Here is a 17190-nt window from a genome sequence, read left to right as displayed (position 1 = left end):
AGCCCTGGTGGCGCAGTGGTCAGAATGCGGTACTGCAGGCTCCTTCTGCTGACTGCCAAGTGCCTGCAGTTCGATCCTGACCGTCTTGAGGCTGACTCAGCCTTCTGTCCTTCCAGGGTCAGTAAAATGAGGACCCAGATTGTTGGGGGCAAATAGGCTGACTCTGTCAACTGCCCAGAGAGTGCTGTAAAGCTCTGTGAAGCGGTATATAAGCCGGCCGGCCATCAACACATTAGTCAACCAACAGGAAGGCACCAGATAAAAATCATAAATTACGGTCATGTGATGTCTCGCTTAATGCCCACGTTGCTGAGTAACAGATTTGCTGGCCTCTATTGTGATCATTAAGCAAGGACTGTCTGTGTTGCCGTTGATATATTACGTGGATTTTGACAATGATTTGTGGTTTTCAAAATTGTATTTAATTATTTAATACTCAGTGATAAATAATTGAAAACTCTAGCCTAATTCTCTGCGGCTTGTAAGTTCCCCGTCCACTTCACGTTTTATCTTTCTGAATTTGTTTCTCCTCTTTTCTTTCATCTATCTTGTCATCTTATTTTCTTCCCCCAGAATGTTTAATTCAAGTCACATTTAATCACATTTTTTAAAAAAAGAAAAGAAACTTGACATTTCAGGCACCTCAGAGTTTCTTCTCCATGATCCGTGTTGTCAAAACTGAAATTGGGAAGAAGATGAATACGAGTAGGAAGTTTTTATTTTGCATTAATGGCGATCATGAAAAAGAGATAGGTTGATAAAATCATATCACTAATCACTTTCTTTCAGAATATTCATGTTTGACATTTTAGAGATTGCAGAAGGGACTTGAGTGCTGCTAGGAAACTTCTAAGAAACCTTTTTTAAAAGCCTGCCTCCTCCTCCTAAATTGGAGCGCAACAGGGGACATCGTCAGAGGCTGTTCAGGAACTGAAGCAAAATGACAGCTGACATTTCTCTTCTGAAGAAAAAGGTGTCACTTGAAATGCAAAATATAAATGCTTGATATGACCTCTAATTCTGACAAACCAGCTACCTGTTGCCTCACCAAGCCGCAGGTGAAGCAAATGGGGTGGTGAAGCCTTCTTGCTGCAGGCTGTTTTATCTGCCCTGGGTCCCTTCCCAGTTGGAGACAGGCACCTGGTTGGTGTTGGGGCTGAGTCTGTGTTGCCTGCATCTCCAACTGAAGCGCCAATGGCTCCTGTAGTCTGCAATGTTTTCTGGAAATCCGTTCACGCTCCCGCACCATTCGAAGGGTGTCCATCCCAAAGTGCATGGCTCAATGTCTGTGGAGATTCTCGGTCATCCAGGTCACGGTTGTCCCAAAGGGGCTTTTTCAGGAGGCAGCTGGACTTTCCTGTCCAGTTGCCTCCTGAAAAAGCACCTTTGGGATGACCTGACCAGTGTTGAAAACCAGGAAACCACTCTGTAGTAGCCTGGATTCCTCCCTCCACGTTGACATCGAAACATTAAGACCTCTGCACGTTGGCAAAAAGCAATAAGAATCTGTTTTTAACAAATCTACATTGCCTTCTGTTCTTTTTATTTAAAATGTCGTTTTGCTTTACTGATGGATTTGAAGATTCTCATGATGTCTAGGTAATGATATTTTACACTTGAGTTAAATTAACCTTTGGCCAATTGGAGCATTTTAAAAGGGTTCCTAACCTGTTAAACTTACACGGCAGCTGTCGACTTGATCTGTATTGTGTTAGTGAGGGCTGGGAGTAGGGTTATGAGAGAAATTGAGCCTTTGAATTCTGATGTGAACAACACATTCTAGATAAATGTAACAACAGAATTATACCTCATGTTTTATGATGTAGCTCAAACTTTTACAAGTCATCGCTAGGTTATATATATTTGCAATTGCATTTAGCTAAACATGTTTCTTAAGTGTGTGTGTGTGTTGTGAGAAAATGGGTTCAAAAGTCCACACTGGAATTTACATGTGCATGTGAACTTCAGTGAGTTTTTTTTCTAAATGCCGCACTTTATTCAGAAGTGAAACATAACTCAGGTGTGAATTGTAACAGGCAAAATCGCCGTGCTTGTTTCTGCATTTCTTTCCCATTCTTTTTGAACGTGGCGATCAGAACTGTACACACAAACCCAACTACAATTGGACATAACTGATTTAAGCATGTTGTTTTACCTTCTGTCCTCTTCCTAATGATACCTTGGATAGAATTTGCCTTCTCTTTTTTCAACACCCACACAATGGAATTATCCCTTTCATTCAGCTGCAATTCCCTCTGAGAGCTTTGGCGGGAGGGTAGGTGGAAGAAAGATCAGAGCTGCGTGTTGCATTACGTTCCCCCGGCACAGGAAATGGAGAGACTTGGCCTGTGAATCTGGAGTTTTGAGGCTGCTGTAGCTGAGAGGGGGGATTAAAGGAGGTAACAGTATGGTCCCTTTTGGTAACATCTTCTCTGTTTCAATAATTAGAGTTCATCCTTGAATGCCATCTTCTTGGCAAAGACATTTGCAAAATTAGAAGGGTTGCAATTCCAAATGCAGAGAGATGGCATTGATTATTTGGGCTTAGCTGAGCGTTTGGTTGGGATTGGTAGCTGCTTTGATCACTCCAATATATGATCTATCATAAGGCTTGAAATAAACTTCTTGGTCAGATATGTAATAAATCATATAACATTATTAGTATAATTTTATGATATACTAGCTATAGGAGAAGAGCAGGCTGAGCTGGAAGGTGGAATTAAATGTGTCGTTAGTTTGGAATCATTGTGTTGCCACAAGAGACACAGGTCCAGCTCCCTATGAATTCCATTGACCGTTATATAGCGTGTCAATTTAGCTGTGACGATTAGTTGACTAGATTTTTGTTTATAAGTAGCAATAATAAACTGTTCTGTACTTTGAACTCAATGAATGCTTCTGGTTATTTGCACCTGACACCAGCTATCGCTATAGTTTGATCCCTGATTTTGTTTTCTTGCAAATATTTCCTTAAATTCTTGTATTATATGTTGTGTTTGTAAATTGTCTGTAGAAGACAATAGGTAAATAATGGTTACGGCCAGATTTCAGAATTTAAATAATTAATATAACTGATCATACCTCCAAATAAAGGACAGGTAAGTAACCGAATATTTTAAATGTATTTAAGTCATCAATGTTTGTTGGAAATACGGTATAACCTGCTTGCTAAAATGCTTTTAACCACTTCGGTGTTTCCAGTTGTGCAAAAGCCACTGTCATGCATAGAATGTAAAATGTGTAATAGAAGTGGGTTGCTTCTCAGCCAAAGCTTATCTAGAAGTTATAGGTTGCATTTGATAATTGAATAGATTGCTTAGATGGTCATTTAAAGCCACAAGAATAAACTGAATTAATGGAAATATTTAGGAGCCCAAAGTTTATGTTCTGTTTGATTTGTAATCTGTTCACATTTTGTTGGGCCCGGATGGGGAACAGATGTTGGCCTTTCATTGCTGTGCAGTAGACCATCACAGTCACTTAATATCTAGCTCTGCTGGCTGGGGAGTTCTGGAAGTCCACGCAAATTCAAGCTGCCAAGGCTGAAAAACACTGATCTAGGAAATCCCGCAAGATCACTTAGTTTTGTGATTTCTTTCTACTAAAGAGGGTGGGGACAAGGCTGGAATAAGAGAGCTCACAAAGCTCCTTGTTGCCTAGATAGAATTTAGGAGAAAAGAAGGCCTGAGCCAGCTCAGTTGGAATTAATAGTCAGCTTTTTAACATTTTTATTTTTACTCTTTCTTCCCCCCTCAATGAAAACATTTCCATTTCCAAGACCATTGCCACAGAAGCACTGGGCTTTGGCTTCCGATTTTCATTCTGGGAACTTCCAACTTCATTGAGAGGGGAAACCAAGCCCGTAGGAGATCATTGCCTCTCATTAGGCTGGATAATGAGGCAGAGAGAAGCAGCCTGGCCCTCTTGGTTAGTGATCTGCACCCGTTGCCCTAGAAACCCAAGTTTCCAGCTCCATATGGTACTCTTTGCAAGCGTGACCAGCTGGAATGAAATTCTGCCTAATCCAGATATGCAAACTGCTTTTGTTACGGTGTGAACCACGTTGGCGCTCCCAGGGTGCGTAGTGAGGAGAAGTCAGAAGGAAAAGGACAAAAGAATCGCTCGACGGACATTTTCAAAGAATGCACAACCAAGCACGGGTGGTCCTTGAGCCCAAAACTTCTGTTGCTAAGCGAGACATTCATTAAGTGAAATCTGCCCCATTTTACAACCTTCCCTGCCACACTGGTTAAGTGAATCACTGCAGTTGTTAAGCTGGCAACACAGCTGTTAAATGAATCTGCCTCACCCGTTGAGTTAGCTTGGTGATATTGGTGTTAAGTTAGCTCTCCAGAAACAACTCTGAATCACGCAGAGCTTATTGACAGAGCTATGTTGTGACTAGTCCGGCCTCCTCAGCCAAGCCTAACATCACAGGCAATGCTAGAAGAAGGAGCTACCTTGAGCTCCTGAATGAAAAGCGGAACGTGATAACCTGATCCATGTATTTCAGGTAATGTTTCCTCTTGGCTGCTGGCTGGGAGTTGAAATCCACACGTCCTAAAATTGCTAAAGGTTCAGAAACTGTCTTCGGAATTTGGGTGTATAGGAGCATTCACCAATTGTGTAATTTTGTCCTGAACGTTTAACATTTTTCTGAGAAGTAGCTAGCGCTAATTTATTGGAAAATTAAGAAAATAAGCTCTCGAGAGACCCTTGAACTGTGGGGAATAATAGGCCCATTCAATTAAGCTCTCTAACTTGATATTCTGAAGATCTTTGGAAGAGACAAAAGACGGAGATCCTCCTCCTGCGTGAGTGGTGTTATATCTGTACATGAGTTTTGAAATTGTAGGCATGCATCTGGAATTATATTTGGGTAATTTGAGAATTTCAAAGAATGGAAAATGGTGATTTTCTTATGCCACGAACTCTTTATTACTTTTATTATGTATTTAGATTTCCATGATGAATATGGCCTTTAAAAACAAAACATGATCCAAGTTATCTTTGGAACTGAAATGGTTGAAATCTTGACAGTCAGTTCTTTGCTGTGTTGCACAAAGTGGGTTTGCCATACAGAAGGATCAAAGCAATCACCCTGGAACTGCTTTTGAGAGTTGCATGTGAACCACCAGTATGAAAAGAGGATCTTTGTGATACGGTCATACCGTTGACAATATTTAATGCTGAATTATCTTAACAAAATAATGTCACTGTTAAAAATGCTTATTCAGTTTGTAAGGTTTCCTAATCAAAGTGATTCAAGGCACAATACAGTGAGCTAAAAACATCATTAAACACCATAAATTTAAAACAACAAAGGACCAGATATAAAAATAACAATGCACTGGACAGAATATACCAAAATTCGAATAACTACTGTTCAAGCAGTTCACAGATTGCCTGCTGGAAAAATCAAGATGTTCATGTTTTCCTGAATGCCAGCAAGTCTGGAGTAAAGTCCAAAATTCAGTAAGATAGGAGTTTAACGTAGCATATAGAATAGAATAGATCTGGAAGGGACCTTGGAGGTCTTCTAGTCCAGCCCCCTGCTCTAGCAGGAGATCCTATATCATTCCAAACAAGTGGCTGTCCGGTCTCTTCTTAAAAACCTTCAGTGATGGAGCGCCCACCATTTCTGAAGGCAACTTCTGTTCCTCTGGTTAATTGTCCTCGCTGTCGGGAAGCTTCTCCTTAATTCCAGGTTGCTTCTCTCCTTGGTTGGTTTCCATCCGTTGTTTCTTGTCTGGCCTTCAGTGGCTTTGGAGAATAAGGTTGACCCTTTCTCCTCTTCGTCTCCTACACTCCCTTAGCCTTCTATGAGTGGCCCATTGTGATTCTTCCCCTTCTTCTTTTCTGCTAGGCTACCTGCTTTCTCGAAGAGAGGGACAGGCGGGGTCACCTGAAAAGCCTCTGTCCGATCTGGGCCGTGTCTCCTACCTGGCTTATTGGAAAAGCGTCGTCTGGGAATACCTTTCCTGCCACCACCAGAAGCAGATCAGCATCAAGGCCATTAGCCGAGCCACCGGGATGTGTCCCCATGACATCGCTACCGTCCTCCAGCACCACAGCATGATTGACAGGCGAGAAGAAAAGTCAGTAGCCGCTCCTGAGCTGCCCCGCTCCCTCTTGCTCGCTTTTGTTAAGCGCACAGGCCCAGGCTTTCCTTTCATCCGCACGTGGTCCTCACTCAGCGGCTACTTGTTCAGCTGCCGTTCAGAGTTGCAACGGCGTAAAATAAGTGCTGCTTGCAAAGAGCCCCCGGAGTTCTGGCAATTGCAGCAGCCCATTGTCCCATGATGGCAACCCCAGCAATTGGTGTCCCACTCCTGATTACGTTGACAGGGTTACCTGTTCACCACCGTGACCTTCCGGCAGTCCACTTGAGGGCATATCCCTTTTGTCAACTAATTATCATTTGCTTCCCTCAGCGGCATTAGCTACATGCAGCAGAAACCGCTCTCACCGGTTCTAACAGCTTCCCCATCCATCGCTGCTGGATGGTCTCCTAATCCCCCGGTCCTCTTGGCTTGTTAAAAAGTCAGATAGAGAATAACCCGCTAGTCCAGGGGTCAGCAACCTGAAACAGTGAAAGAGCCACTCGGAACTGGTTCCCTCACAAAAGGAAAAACTGGGAGCCGCAAAAAATGTGTGCGCGTACATGCGCGCATGCGCAGAACAGGGTTTGACTGAAGAGTGGAGTCAAGGCGAGATATGCACCTACCCTGCATATTTGAATTGATTGGTTGAACTTTTTTAGTTCCACCTTTTTTTTTCCAAACTGCACATGGCAGAGAACTGGAAGCCGCAGGAGACGGCTGAAAGAGCCGCATGCGGCTCTGGAGCTGCAGGTTGCAGACCTGTGCGCTAGTCCCAAAGATGCTTTTTCAGGCGGCAACTGGACTTTCTTGTTTCTCTTTGAAGACGTTTCGCTTCTCATCCAAGAGGCTTCTTCAGCTCTGACTGGATGGTGGGGAATGGAAGGATTTCTGCTCCTTGCAGAATGCTGGACATTGGAAAAAGCATCTTTGGGACAACGATGACCTGGATGACTGAGAATCTCCATAGACAAATAACCAGCTGGCTTTTTTCTAGATTGCAAACATGGGGGCTACCGCTAGATAGGAACAACAAGATAAAACTCTTTAGTTCTTTGCCCCAGGAACCGGACTTGTGTGTGGCAGTTTTTTTACCTGTGGATGTTGGTCCGGTCACAAGAACAGGATAAATGCTTTGGCAGGATTGGTCTCTACATAAAGGAGGGGGGGCATGTAAATGTATTAAAAGAAAAATTAACTGTAACTCCAGACCCTCCATCCCTACAGCAAACAGTTCCCATATCCTCATTCGTATTGTTCCCCGATAGGTTTATGGTAATTAGAAGAGAGAAGTCGATCTCCCGTTACATGGAGAAGCTGAAAGGGCAGCCACGCCTCAATGAAGTGGACCCGGAGAGTTTGCGGTGGAGTCCTCTCCTGGTTCCGAACGCGGCGGTTTCCGAGGAAGAGAGAGAAGCTGAAAAAGAGGTAAACGCCTCACGGGATAATCGCCTCCTGAACAAAAGCACAAGTAAATCCGTGAAGATGATGGGCAGAGCGAAAAAAAGCTGCGCTGCGCTGCCCGGACGCTTCTCCCAGCAGGTTCCATGAGGTTGATTCGTTTCTGTAGTTCTGTTGGTGTGTATAGCACAGCCGCAGTTGTGACAGGGACAAAAGCAGTGGGCTGTAAATCTGGCTGTTGTGAGAGAGAGGCAGTGAAAACCCACGGGTGGAGAGGAACAATCGTTTCCTAAAGTCTTAGAATTATATGGCTGGAAGGGAGCTTGGAGGCCTTGTAGTCTAACCCCCTGCCCTTATACCACTTTGCACAAATGTTTGTCCAAGCTTTTCTTGAAAATTTCCAGCAGTGGAGTGCCCACAACCTCTGGAGGCAACCTGTCCCACCGATTAATCATTCTACTGTGAGGACATTTCTTCGTATCGATAGGCCGGGTCTCCCTCTGAGATGCTTCCTCCCTTTGCTTCTTGTCCTGTCCTCGGGTGCTTTGGAGAATAAATCTTCCCTGTGGCAGCCTTTCAAGCCTTGGAAGAGGGCTGCCATGTCTCCCCAAAGCCGCCTCTTCATTAAGCTCAACAGATCTAGTTTCCCTTAGCTTTTCATCTTACAGTTTAGCCGCCAGAACCCTTATTAACTTTACCAATTTATTTAACAAATTTTTATAGCGACTCTCCTTTTGGATCGTGAGGCAACGTTCTCGCCCCTGCAGATTAATTTCAAATAGGGGTGAAGATGGAAGTATGTTTGTACACCGGAGTTTGTTGGGAAACAGGCAAGCATCATATGATTTAAGAAGGACTTATGAGCAGGAATAGCTCCAAGAAACACGGGCCAGACTAAGTCAGCAGGCAGAGTCCAGAAAGAAAGAACGTCGTGAGGTAGTTTCTCTCAGCTTTGGCAAGGTTAAGATACGTGGACTTCAACTCCCAGAATTCCTCAGGCTGGCCTGGGAGTTAAAGTCCATGTATCTGAAACTCGCCAAGGTTGGGAGACACCTTTACAGAGGAAACAAATGACGGCTCTTACAGAGGTTTTCTAGACAGTTGAAAGAGTCACGACTTTATCTATAGAGCACCGAATCAAGGTGAGAGGACTGAGCTCTGGAAAGAAAGGAATGGCAAAAAAAAAAGCAGACAAGCACAGAGATGACCAAAATGCTTGCAAGGTGTTTAGTTAAAAGTAAAAAGGAGAAAGAGGCTTAGATGGAGATGTAGGTTAAATGGTGATGAGGTTACAGGAACCTCTGACATCTACTGTAGAACAAAGCTCCGTGTATACGATTGAGCTATAAAGAGTAGTTTCTGCTAATGAATGCCAAATCATTTTTTAAGAGTTTGTGGTGCAACGTCAAGGCAGAAGAAACAGGAACCATTTTGGCTTTGTCTTTTCACCGCTTCCCAAATGCTATTAAGTGCACAGGCTTCGACAGAACTGGACGCAGAGTTCAAAAAGTTTTCATGATCTGCTTCCATGCGTCTCTGAGATGACTGAAATTGCCTATCCAGGAGCATAATGCTAACAAAGAACTAAATCAGTGTTGCCTTATTAATGATGCAAAAGTAAAACGCAAGCTTATTTGTTTCCTTTTGGGGGGAAAAAACCTGTTTAGGTGCAGCTTTCGTAGCCCTTGACGCTGATGAAAGCTGACTTATAGCTTATTTCTAATGCGGAGCAATGCACGAAGGAGGGGACAGCTCAATGGTGTTTCTGTGGTCTGTTATTTTAACCCTTTTGCTGCTCAGGCTGAGCGGTTGATGGAGCAAGCAAGTTGTTGGGAGAAAGAGGAGCTGGATCTGCACTCCACAAGAGGGAATAGGCAATTGCCCGAAAAAGCGCAGTCGAAAAGCAAGTATTCGCGACCTCAAGAAAATCCAGCCGTGCTGATGGAGAGAGAGAAGCCTACAGGCTTGCCAAGAGAAAGCAGTGGAGAAGAGGAGGAGATGGAGGAGGAGATGGAGGAGGAGGAGGAAGAAAAGGAAGGAGGGGAGGAGGAGGAGGAGGAGGAAGAGATGGATGGACGTCATCGGAATTCTCCTCCGAGGCTGGCGAAACCCCAGTTGCTGGCAATGAAGAGAAAGGTCGGTTCCAAACCCTGATTCAGAATCTCTTGATTTTTAATGCTGGGATTACTGCATTTAGGAGCTGGAGCAGGTAGATTTCTGCCTTTATCTTACAAACAGGCGTATTTTGAAATACCACTAATTTCTTACAGACGTTTGCAAATAAAATATTACTCTCTGTTAGTCATTGTGGGTGTTAGTTGAGTCGCATTACACATTTTACGGTCTCCTTCCTTTGCACAAAAGTAATTGTGCAGCTTTTTACTCTGCAGGGACCCCAAAAAAGAATTTAAAAACTAGCAATGACATTTTTTCCCCTCAGTGCTAAGTTAGACTTGCCCAGGGATCATCCCCTCACTTCTTTTCCAGATTGCCGCCTCTTCTGCTGGCTAGCTAAACCATCAGACTGTATGTCTGTCACAGATTTAGGCTTGACCTTAATAGACAGTAGCACATAATTCTCCAGTTCCTTATTCAGTTTCCAACGGGATCTCTGCTTCTCCCATTCATACGCACCCAACAACCCAGAACATCCTGTGAAATAACTGAAACATCCTCGTGGTCGTGTCTCCAGTTTGTTTCTAGTTAAGCTGTTTTATTGGATTGCATTTTAGTAGCCCAGAAGATCTCCTGCATTGCAGGATTATTCTAGTTACAAAGACATTATTTCCATTTTTTTTCTCCCTCTTTGAATATTTTCTTGAAGTATTAAAGTATAAATGTATTCAATATTTTTAAATTCTACTATCTCTTATTATCTGCTATTGCCAAACATGATTCCTTTTTAATTTTTAGTTGTGCTTTGATTGCTAGACCAGATTAACACTTCTGAAATCTTTGTCTGAGACCATGTGAAAATTGTTGGAGGTAATCCTTTTTTTTTCTACATTTTTTTTAAAAAAACCCCAGTTTTATCATTATCCTCAAAACCAGCATCTTGTCATAATTAAATGAACTCTGCGATAGAAATAAGATAAGATAGCCTTTATTGTCACTTTTTTTCTGTGAATACACTGGCACACATTAAAATATGAAATTCTGATGCTTGCTCTCAAATGAATACACACACACACACACACACACACACACACACGGTTATATATGGCCCATTTCAGATGCAAAACATTTCTCTCTAGTGTGATTCAATTACTTCAAACTCAAAAGAAGAGTGGATTTGCAGCGGTTTAGATTTGAAATGTTTTATATATTATTACTTCCCAGACTTTTTCAGGATTCTGTGTAGCTTTAGCTTGAAAATTCTCGTCAGAACTCCAAAATTGGGCCTTTGTTGCAAGATTTAAGTTGTAGAAGCATTTTTACTGATTTGATGATTTATATGATATAGCTGTGTTTAACTTTTCATTAAATGCGCAAGTCAGAAAGAAAAGGCAGCCTAGGTGTAGTCAAGTATTTTGCTTTTTAAAGCCAGGTCGAAGCCTTGATGATGCTCTGTTGACAGCAGTAGGTTAAGGTTGCCTCAGTGGTCCAACCTTAACAAGGAATGTTAATTCCTCCACCGAACTTTAACATATTTCACATTATTTTTAGAGACCTTTCCTATTGAAAAAGAAAAGGGGTCGTAAACGCCGAAAGGTCAATAGTAGCGTTACAACGGAGACCATTTCCGAAACCACGGAAGTTTTAAAGGAACCTTTTAATTCTTCGGAAGAAGAGCAGGGCCTGACGCAGCTGGAGCCAGCCTGCGAAACGGATGGAGAACACGACAGAGGGAAGACCGGGAGTGCAGCCGTGTCCCAACACCCACCTGGGAAGAGGAGGAGGAGGAGGAGGAGGAGGAGGAGGAGGAGCAAGACAACCGGTGTAAGCGGAATGAGAGTCCATGCAGAGGTGAGATACTTCCAAAGCAGTTTTCAACATGTGGAAGTGAGCATAAGTCACATTAAACTGAGCAAGATTTTCCGTAGAGGCTACTTGAATGGACGTGGCTGCCTTGGTCCAAGGGTGACATGATAGCAGCGTTTCAGTATTTGAGGGGCTGCCACAAGGAAGGGGGGGGTCAACCTGTTCCTCAAAAACACCAGAAAGCAGGTCAAGAAACAACGGATGGAAACTAACCCAGGAGAGAAGCAACCTGGAATTAAGGAGAAACTTCCTAACAGTGAGGACAATTAACCAGTGGAACTCCTTGCCTCCAAACGTTGTGAGTGCTTCATCACTGGAGGCTTTTAAGAAGAGACCTGACAGCCATTTGTCTGCAATGGTCTAGGCTCTGCTGCTTGAGCAGGGGGCTGGACTAGAAGACCTCCCAAGGTCCCTTCCAGCTCTATTCTGATTTTTTTCTTTCCCCATCTGGAAATTAGGTATCTATTTGAAGAATGTAACTCCTTTAATAGTTAGATAATCTAATAAGATAAGGCAGTATTTAATTGCACAGCCTTTGGTATTAGTAAAAGACGTGTTCAAACAGTAGTAGGTGATTTACTTAATGAGGTTTTATAGTATCCTCCAGTTGTATTTGGTTACTTAGCTTTTATGATCTGGTCTTGGACTGTCATAAAACATTAATTCATACGTTGTGTTCAGATTTGCTTGAGGCTTATTCTTTAGGACTCGGAGGGTCCTTTTCAATCCATCCAACAGAGCCTGTTAGCTTATTATTTTGATGTGTGATTTAGATGCAACACATTTTTAAGAAAAGCAGATTAACTAGGGCTATTTTCCTATAGCTTTTTAGCCTGGGAAAATAATTCTCATTCTGCAATGTTTGGGCATCTCATAAAGGTAAATGTTTACCTTGAAAGTTTTCTATCGTAATATTCTTAAGCTTTTTTCCCCCCGAACAAAATATTTAATAAATAAGGCGGGGTTTTATTCAGCATCTCAGCTTATAATACTTTGCTGCCTTTGCAAGCAGTTTGGCCGTGGATCAACAGAATGGAAATCTGGAATGCTTTGACCTTCTGGAGTTTGGATGAAACAAAATCTGGGCACACAGAGAGAACGGCAGCAGTCATCTGGATGATCCCCTCTTCTTCCCAGCAGAGTTTCCCAGCTTTTCCCAGTCTTTCCAGCGCCCTTCCACCCGGTCCTCGGCCTGTCCCTCCTCCTCCCCCTGGGTGCAGAATCCAAAGGACCCCCTTTCATTCTGCGCACAGATCAAAACTCCTGGAATAATGTACACCTCAGAGCAGGGAGCAGCCATTCCAGCGCACGTCCCTCCAGCTTGCTAAAATGCAAGAAAATTGCAGTGAAATTCTATTTCTCTGCATAAGAAATTGAAAACGACGTTCTTTTACCTCAGGGGTCCCTGGGTCAGAAATGGTCAGGGTGCAGTGGGTGATGGTGCGGTCAAAAGTCTACATGGCATTTCAGTTGGGCCCTAGTAACCTCCATCTTGATTTGTTTTACCCCACCTTCCAGGCATTTGTGCTTCTTCTGTTTGGTTTAAGCAATTATTTAACTACGATGAGAATATATACAATCTAGTTGTAATAATTTTGAATTCGACTAACTTGGCTTTTCCGTCCCCCCTTATTCCTCACAGTTACAGCCGAAGAGGATGCAGATGTCCTTAAAGAAAGCACGGAAGACAATCTTGAGCCTGCCGTGCATAAGCAGGCATGGCCTAAAAGCGCAAAGCAGTCTTCGTCCAGGCGGAGGCAAAACAAAGAGAGAAAACCAGGGTTTAAACTGAATTTGTACACCCCACCCGAGACCCCGATGGAGCCCGACGGCCAGGGGAAGGCGGAGGAGGGCGGAGAGGGAGCTGGAAGCAGCCCAGGCCCAGCTTCCTCCCTGCCAGAAAAAGGGGAAAGCTCCAAACCCGTTTCCTCAAACGAGGGCGAAGGGAGAGATCCGATGCCTGAGTACCCAGAGCTTCCCCGGACACAAAAGGCAGATGAGGTGGATGGAAGCAACGTGGAAACAGAAGGTACGGAGAGGGACCGAGGAGAGGAGGAGAGCCTGGAGAAAGAGGAGCCTGCAGAAGAGCGTGAGGGGAAGGAGCGGTCTCCTCCTGAGGAGGAACCCGGTGCTGAGGACGAGGCCGAAGGCCACCCGGGTCCAGAGGGGAGGGAAAGCCAGGAGGTCACCTCAGGCGAAGCTTTTGAGGAAGTGCTTCAGAACCGAGGGCCTTTTTTAGAGCCCGGGGAGCTGAGCGGCCGGCCAAGCGAAATGGACTTGATGGACTGTAAAGCTGGCCTTTCGCCCAAGGGCAGCAGTGACCTTAGAGAGCTTCCTGCTCTCCTGGAACCTGGGCCTGACCCAAGAGAGGAAAGCGCGGGGCACTCCGGGGAGACCAGCAGCAACGAACTCCACGGTGCTTTCAAGGAGACGGATTCGGAAACGCTGGAAATAGACTCCGAGACCATCCAGGCGGTCAAGTCTCTAACCCAGGAGTCAGCAGAGCAGGAGGACGTCTTCCAGGACTGTGCGGAGGCCCAGGAGACCTGCCGGAGCCTGCATAGTTACGCCAAACCTGGCCAGAGTCCGCAGGCCGCTGCCTTAGAGGACTGTCAGGGGCCGGAGCACAGCAGCCCCGTTTCCTCCGTCCCGTCCCAGCCCAGCCAGTCGGTTCGTTCTGCCAGCAGCCCAAATGTCCCGGTGCTGGAAAACACTTTCGCTCAGATGAGTTCCGATCAGGGCGGCGTCTCGGTGTCCTCCCTGCAGAACATAGAAACCAGCCCCATGATGGACGTCCCGTCCGTGTCGGACCACTCACAGCAGGTTGTCGACAGCGGGTTTAGCGACCTGGGCAGCATTGAGAGCACGACGGAGAACTACGAGAACCCGAACAGCTACGACTCCACCCTGGGCAGTAACCTCTGCGGGAACAATGTGCCACAGAACAGCTGCCCGTACAGCGCTCTCCCTTCGAGCAGCCTGACTCAGAGCAGCTGCGCCGTGACGCAGCCAAGGCCGGGCGTGAGCAGCAGCTGCAGTCTGATGCCCAGCGCCGGCATCCACTCCCCCCCTCCCTGCAGCGTCAAATCCCCCCAGGCCTGTGGGGTCGAGAGGCCCCCCAGCGGCAGCCAGCAGCTCCCCCAGTGCAGCCTGGCCGCTAACTTCAGCCCGCCTATCCAGCTGAGCGACCTCTCCGAGGCTGGCAGCGCTAACGTCGGCTTGTACGAGCGGGTGGGCCAGGGGGAGTTTGGGGCGGGGCATTACCCGCAGCCCTCCGCCACCTTCAGCCTGGCTAAGCTGCAGCAGCTGACCAACACCCTGATGGACCCTTCGTTGCCTTACAGCCATTCGGCTGCCGTCGCCTCCTATGCAAACGGGGCCTCCCTCTCCCCCGCCCTCGGCAGCCCAGGGCTGGTCCAGCTGGCTCAGCCCTCCCACCCGGTCCCCGGAGGAGGCCAAGTGCAGGCCACCATGACTCCGCCCCCTAACCTCACCCCACCCCCCATGAACCTGCCCCCTCCCCTTCTGCAGCGTAACTTGGCTACGTCTAATGTTAGCTTGTCCCACACCCAAAGACTACAAACGCAGATGGCCGGCAAGGGCCACGTGTCTGTTAGAACTAAGTCGTCCTCTCTGCCGCCGCCACCAGCCGCCCCTGCCGCCCATCAGCCACAGCTTTACGGGCGTGCCTCTCAGTCCGTGGCCATGCAAGGGCCGCCCCGCACCTTAGCCATGCAGCGCGGCATGAACATGAACGTCAACCTCATGCCGGCTCCGGCTTACAACGTCAACTCCGTGAATATGAACATGAACACGCTGAACGCCGTGAATGGCTACAGCATGTCTCAGCCGATGATGAACGGAGGCTACCACGCCAATCCCGGTTACATGAACCAAACCGCCCAGTACCCCATGCAGGTGCAGATGGGGATGATGGGCTCCCAGGCTTATGCTCACCAGCCCATGCAGAGCAACCCCCACAGCAACATGATGTATTCCCCTCCGGCCCATCACGGCTACTTAAACCCCAAGCAGTCTCTGAACGGCTCCTACGTGCGGAGATAGGAGCCCAGGTCCCAAAATGTGGGGGGAGGTGCTTCCTCCTTCCCCCCCCCCGGCCAAGTGAGCCCGCGAGGGGGGGGGGCTGCCTAAACGCCGGCTGTTTGGGAGCATGTGATTCAAAACCAGCAATTGGTGTAAATGCAAACACCCTGGTTTGTGGCACCATGAGACACGTGTGTGCAGCAAAAAGCCTTACATGACGTCCTTTTATTTTTATGTCCTTCGCAGTTTTGCCTTGTTTGAAATTGGCAGGGTTTTTTTTAGTTTTGTTTTTTAAACACAATTGAACTTCTGTGGTGCGGGAAAACCTGCGCTGCGAACACGCAAACTCAGCCGAGGGTTCACTGCCATTACTGGATGTGCCTGTTCCTCTTTGACCCCCCCCCACTCCCCCAGCTCTTCTGGAGGGCATCCGATCTTGTGCCGGCCGTCAGCTTCCCTCCCCCCCCACTCAAGGAGCCCTCCTCGCCCGTCCCTCGCCTCCACCATGTAAATGCCTTCTCGCATCGCATTCACGCACTGTTTTGTTCCCCAAGTGGACGCTTCTCGCATGCCGCTGTCTTTGTTAGTGCAGTGCGTTTTGTAGTACTGTACAAGTGTTGTGCTTAACAGTAAGCCATTTCCTTAATTGGTGGGTCTTTTGCCTTGATTAGGTTGTCCCTCTTTAAGAGGTATTTATATATATAAATATAAATATATATATATATATATATATATACTTACATGCATACATACATATATATTTTTGCTAATTAGATTTTAAAAGAAAAAGCATTGAAAATGATTCCAATTTTGATTTGATCAGTTTCTGGGTGCAGTTCATTGGGAAATTCCTCTGTGTGGTTGCACAAATCTGATAAATTTCTCTTGGAGCTGATCCAGGAGACGATCATGGTGGAATGCACCTTTGAACGGCAAATATTTCATTAAAGACAATTCTCCTTTTTTGTTCAGATAACGGATCATTTTTGGATAAGAAGTGGGGGAAAAGGCAGCTTACTGTTACACAGGGTTTTTGTTTTTTAAGATACAAACACTTATCGTTTGAAAGAAGCATATCTGTGTTTAATCAAGTTTTTGAAACATTTTCATATGCGGATAAATTTGCAGGATTTTTTTTTAAAAAATTGTGAATTTGGTGTAAAGTTGCTATTTTATGGAAATGCCTCTAAACTTTACGTTTTCATTCCATCTGTAGATTTTTCTATCTTTATAAAATATTGGAGTTATTTTTTAACAAAAGTAAATAGGGCAGTAGCGTGTGAATAGAACAAATGAAGTTTAAAGAACGCATGTAAAAAAAAAAGTGAATGGTATTTGTGACCTGTTTATATGGCTTCCTTCCCCCCCCTCAGCCCCCCTTTCTTTGGTAGCCTTTGTACCTGTACAGAGCGACAGTATCGGGCCAAAAATGGCTCGATCCATGTTTTAAAAAAAATAGACACGGTGAAACTTCTTGTATTTATGTCAACTTTTTAGTCACTTAAATAAAACAAAAACAAGTTGTACATTTTAACATAAAAATAAATTATGAGCCACTTTAGCCTACTGTCTCGAGATAACTGGTGCAAATTGGAAACGATGGAGCTTCCTGCCACTTGTTCTGGATCACAAGATCGAAGTCCTGGAAATTCAGCAACGTCTC

General features: G+C 45.4%; 1 protein-coding gene across 1 annotated transcript in view; it reads left to right on the top strand.

Annotated features, from left to right (window-relative positions):
• Positions 1–17083, top strand: part of KAT6B (lysine acetyltransferase 6B) — a 67174-nt gene extending 50091 nt beyond the window's left edge. The window contains 6 exon segments of the mRNA XM_083364152.1: positions 5867–6098; positions 7370–7529; positions 9303–9638; positions 11169–11376; positions 11379–11468; positions 13126–17083. Of these exon segments, the coding sequence (XP_083220278.1) occupies positions 5867–6098; positions 7370–7529; positions 9303–9638; positions 11169–11376; positions 11379–11468; positions 13126–15548 (3449 nt within the window). The 3' untranslated portion in view covers positions 15549–17083.
• Positions 17084–17190: the final 107 nt, after the last annotated feature.

Source organism: Vipera ursinii (assembly GCF_947247035.1).
Source record: "Vipera ursinii genome assembly, chromosome: 5".
Taxonomy (NCBI): domain Eukaryota; kingdom Metazoa; phylum Chordata; class Lepidosauria; order Squamata; family Viperidae; genus Vipera; species Vipera ursinii.
This window is presented reverse-complemented; position numbering and strand designations above follow the sequence as displayed.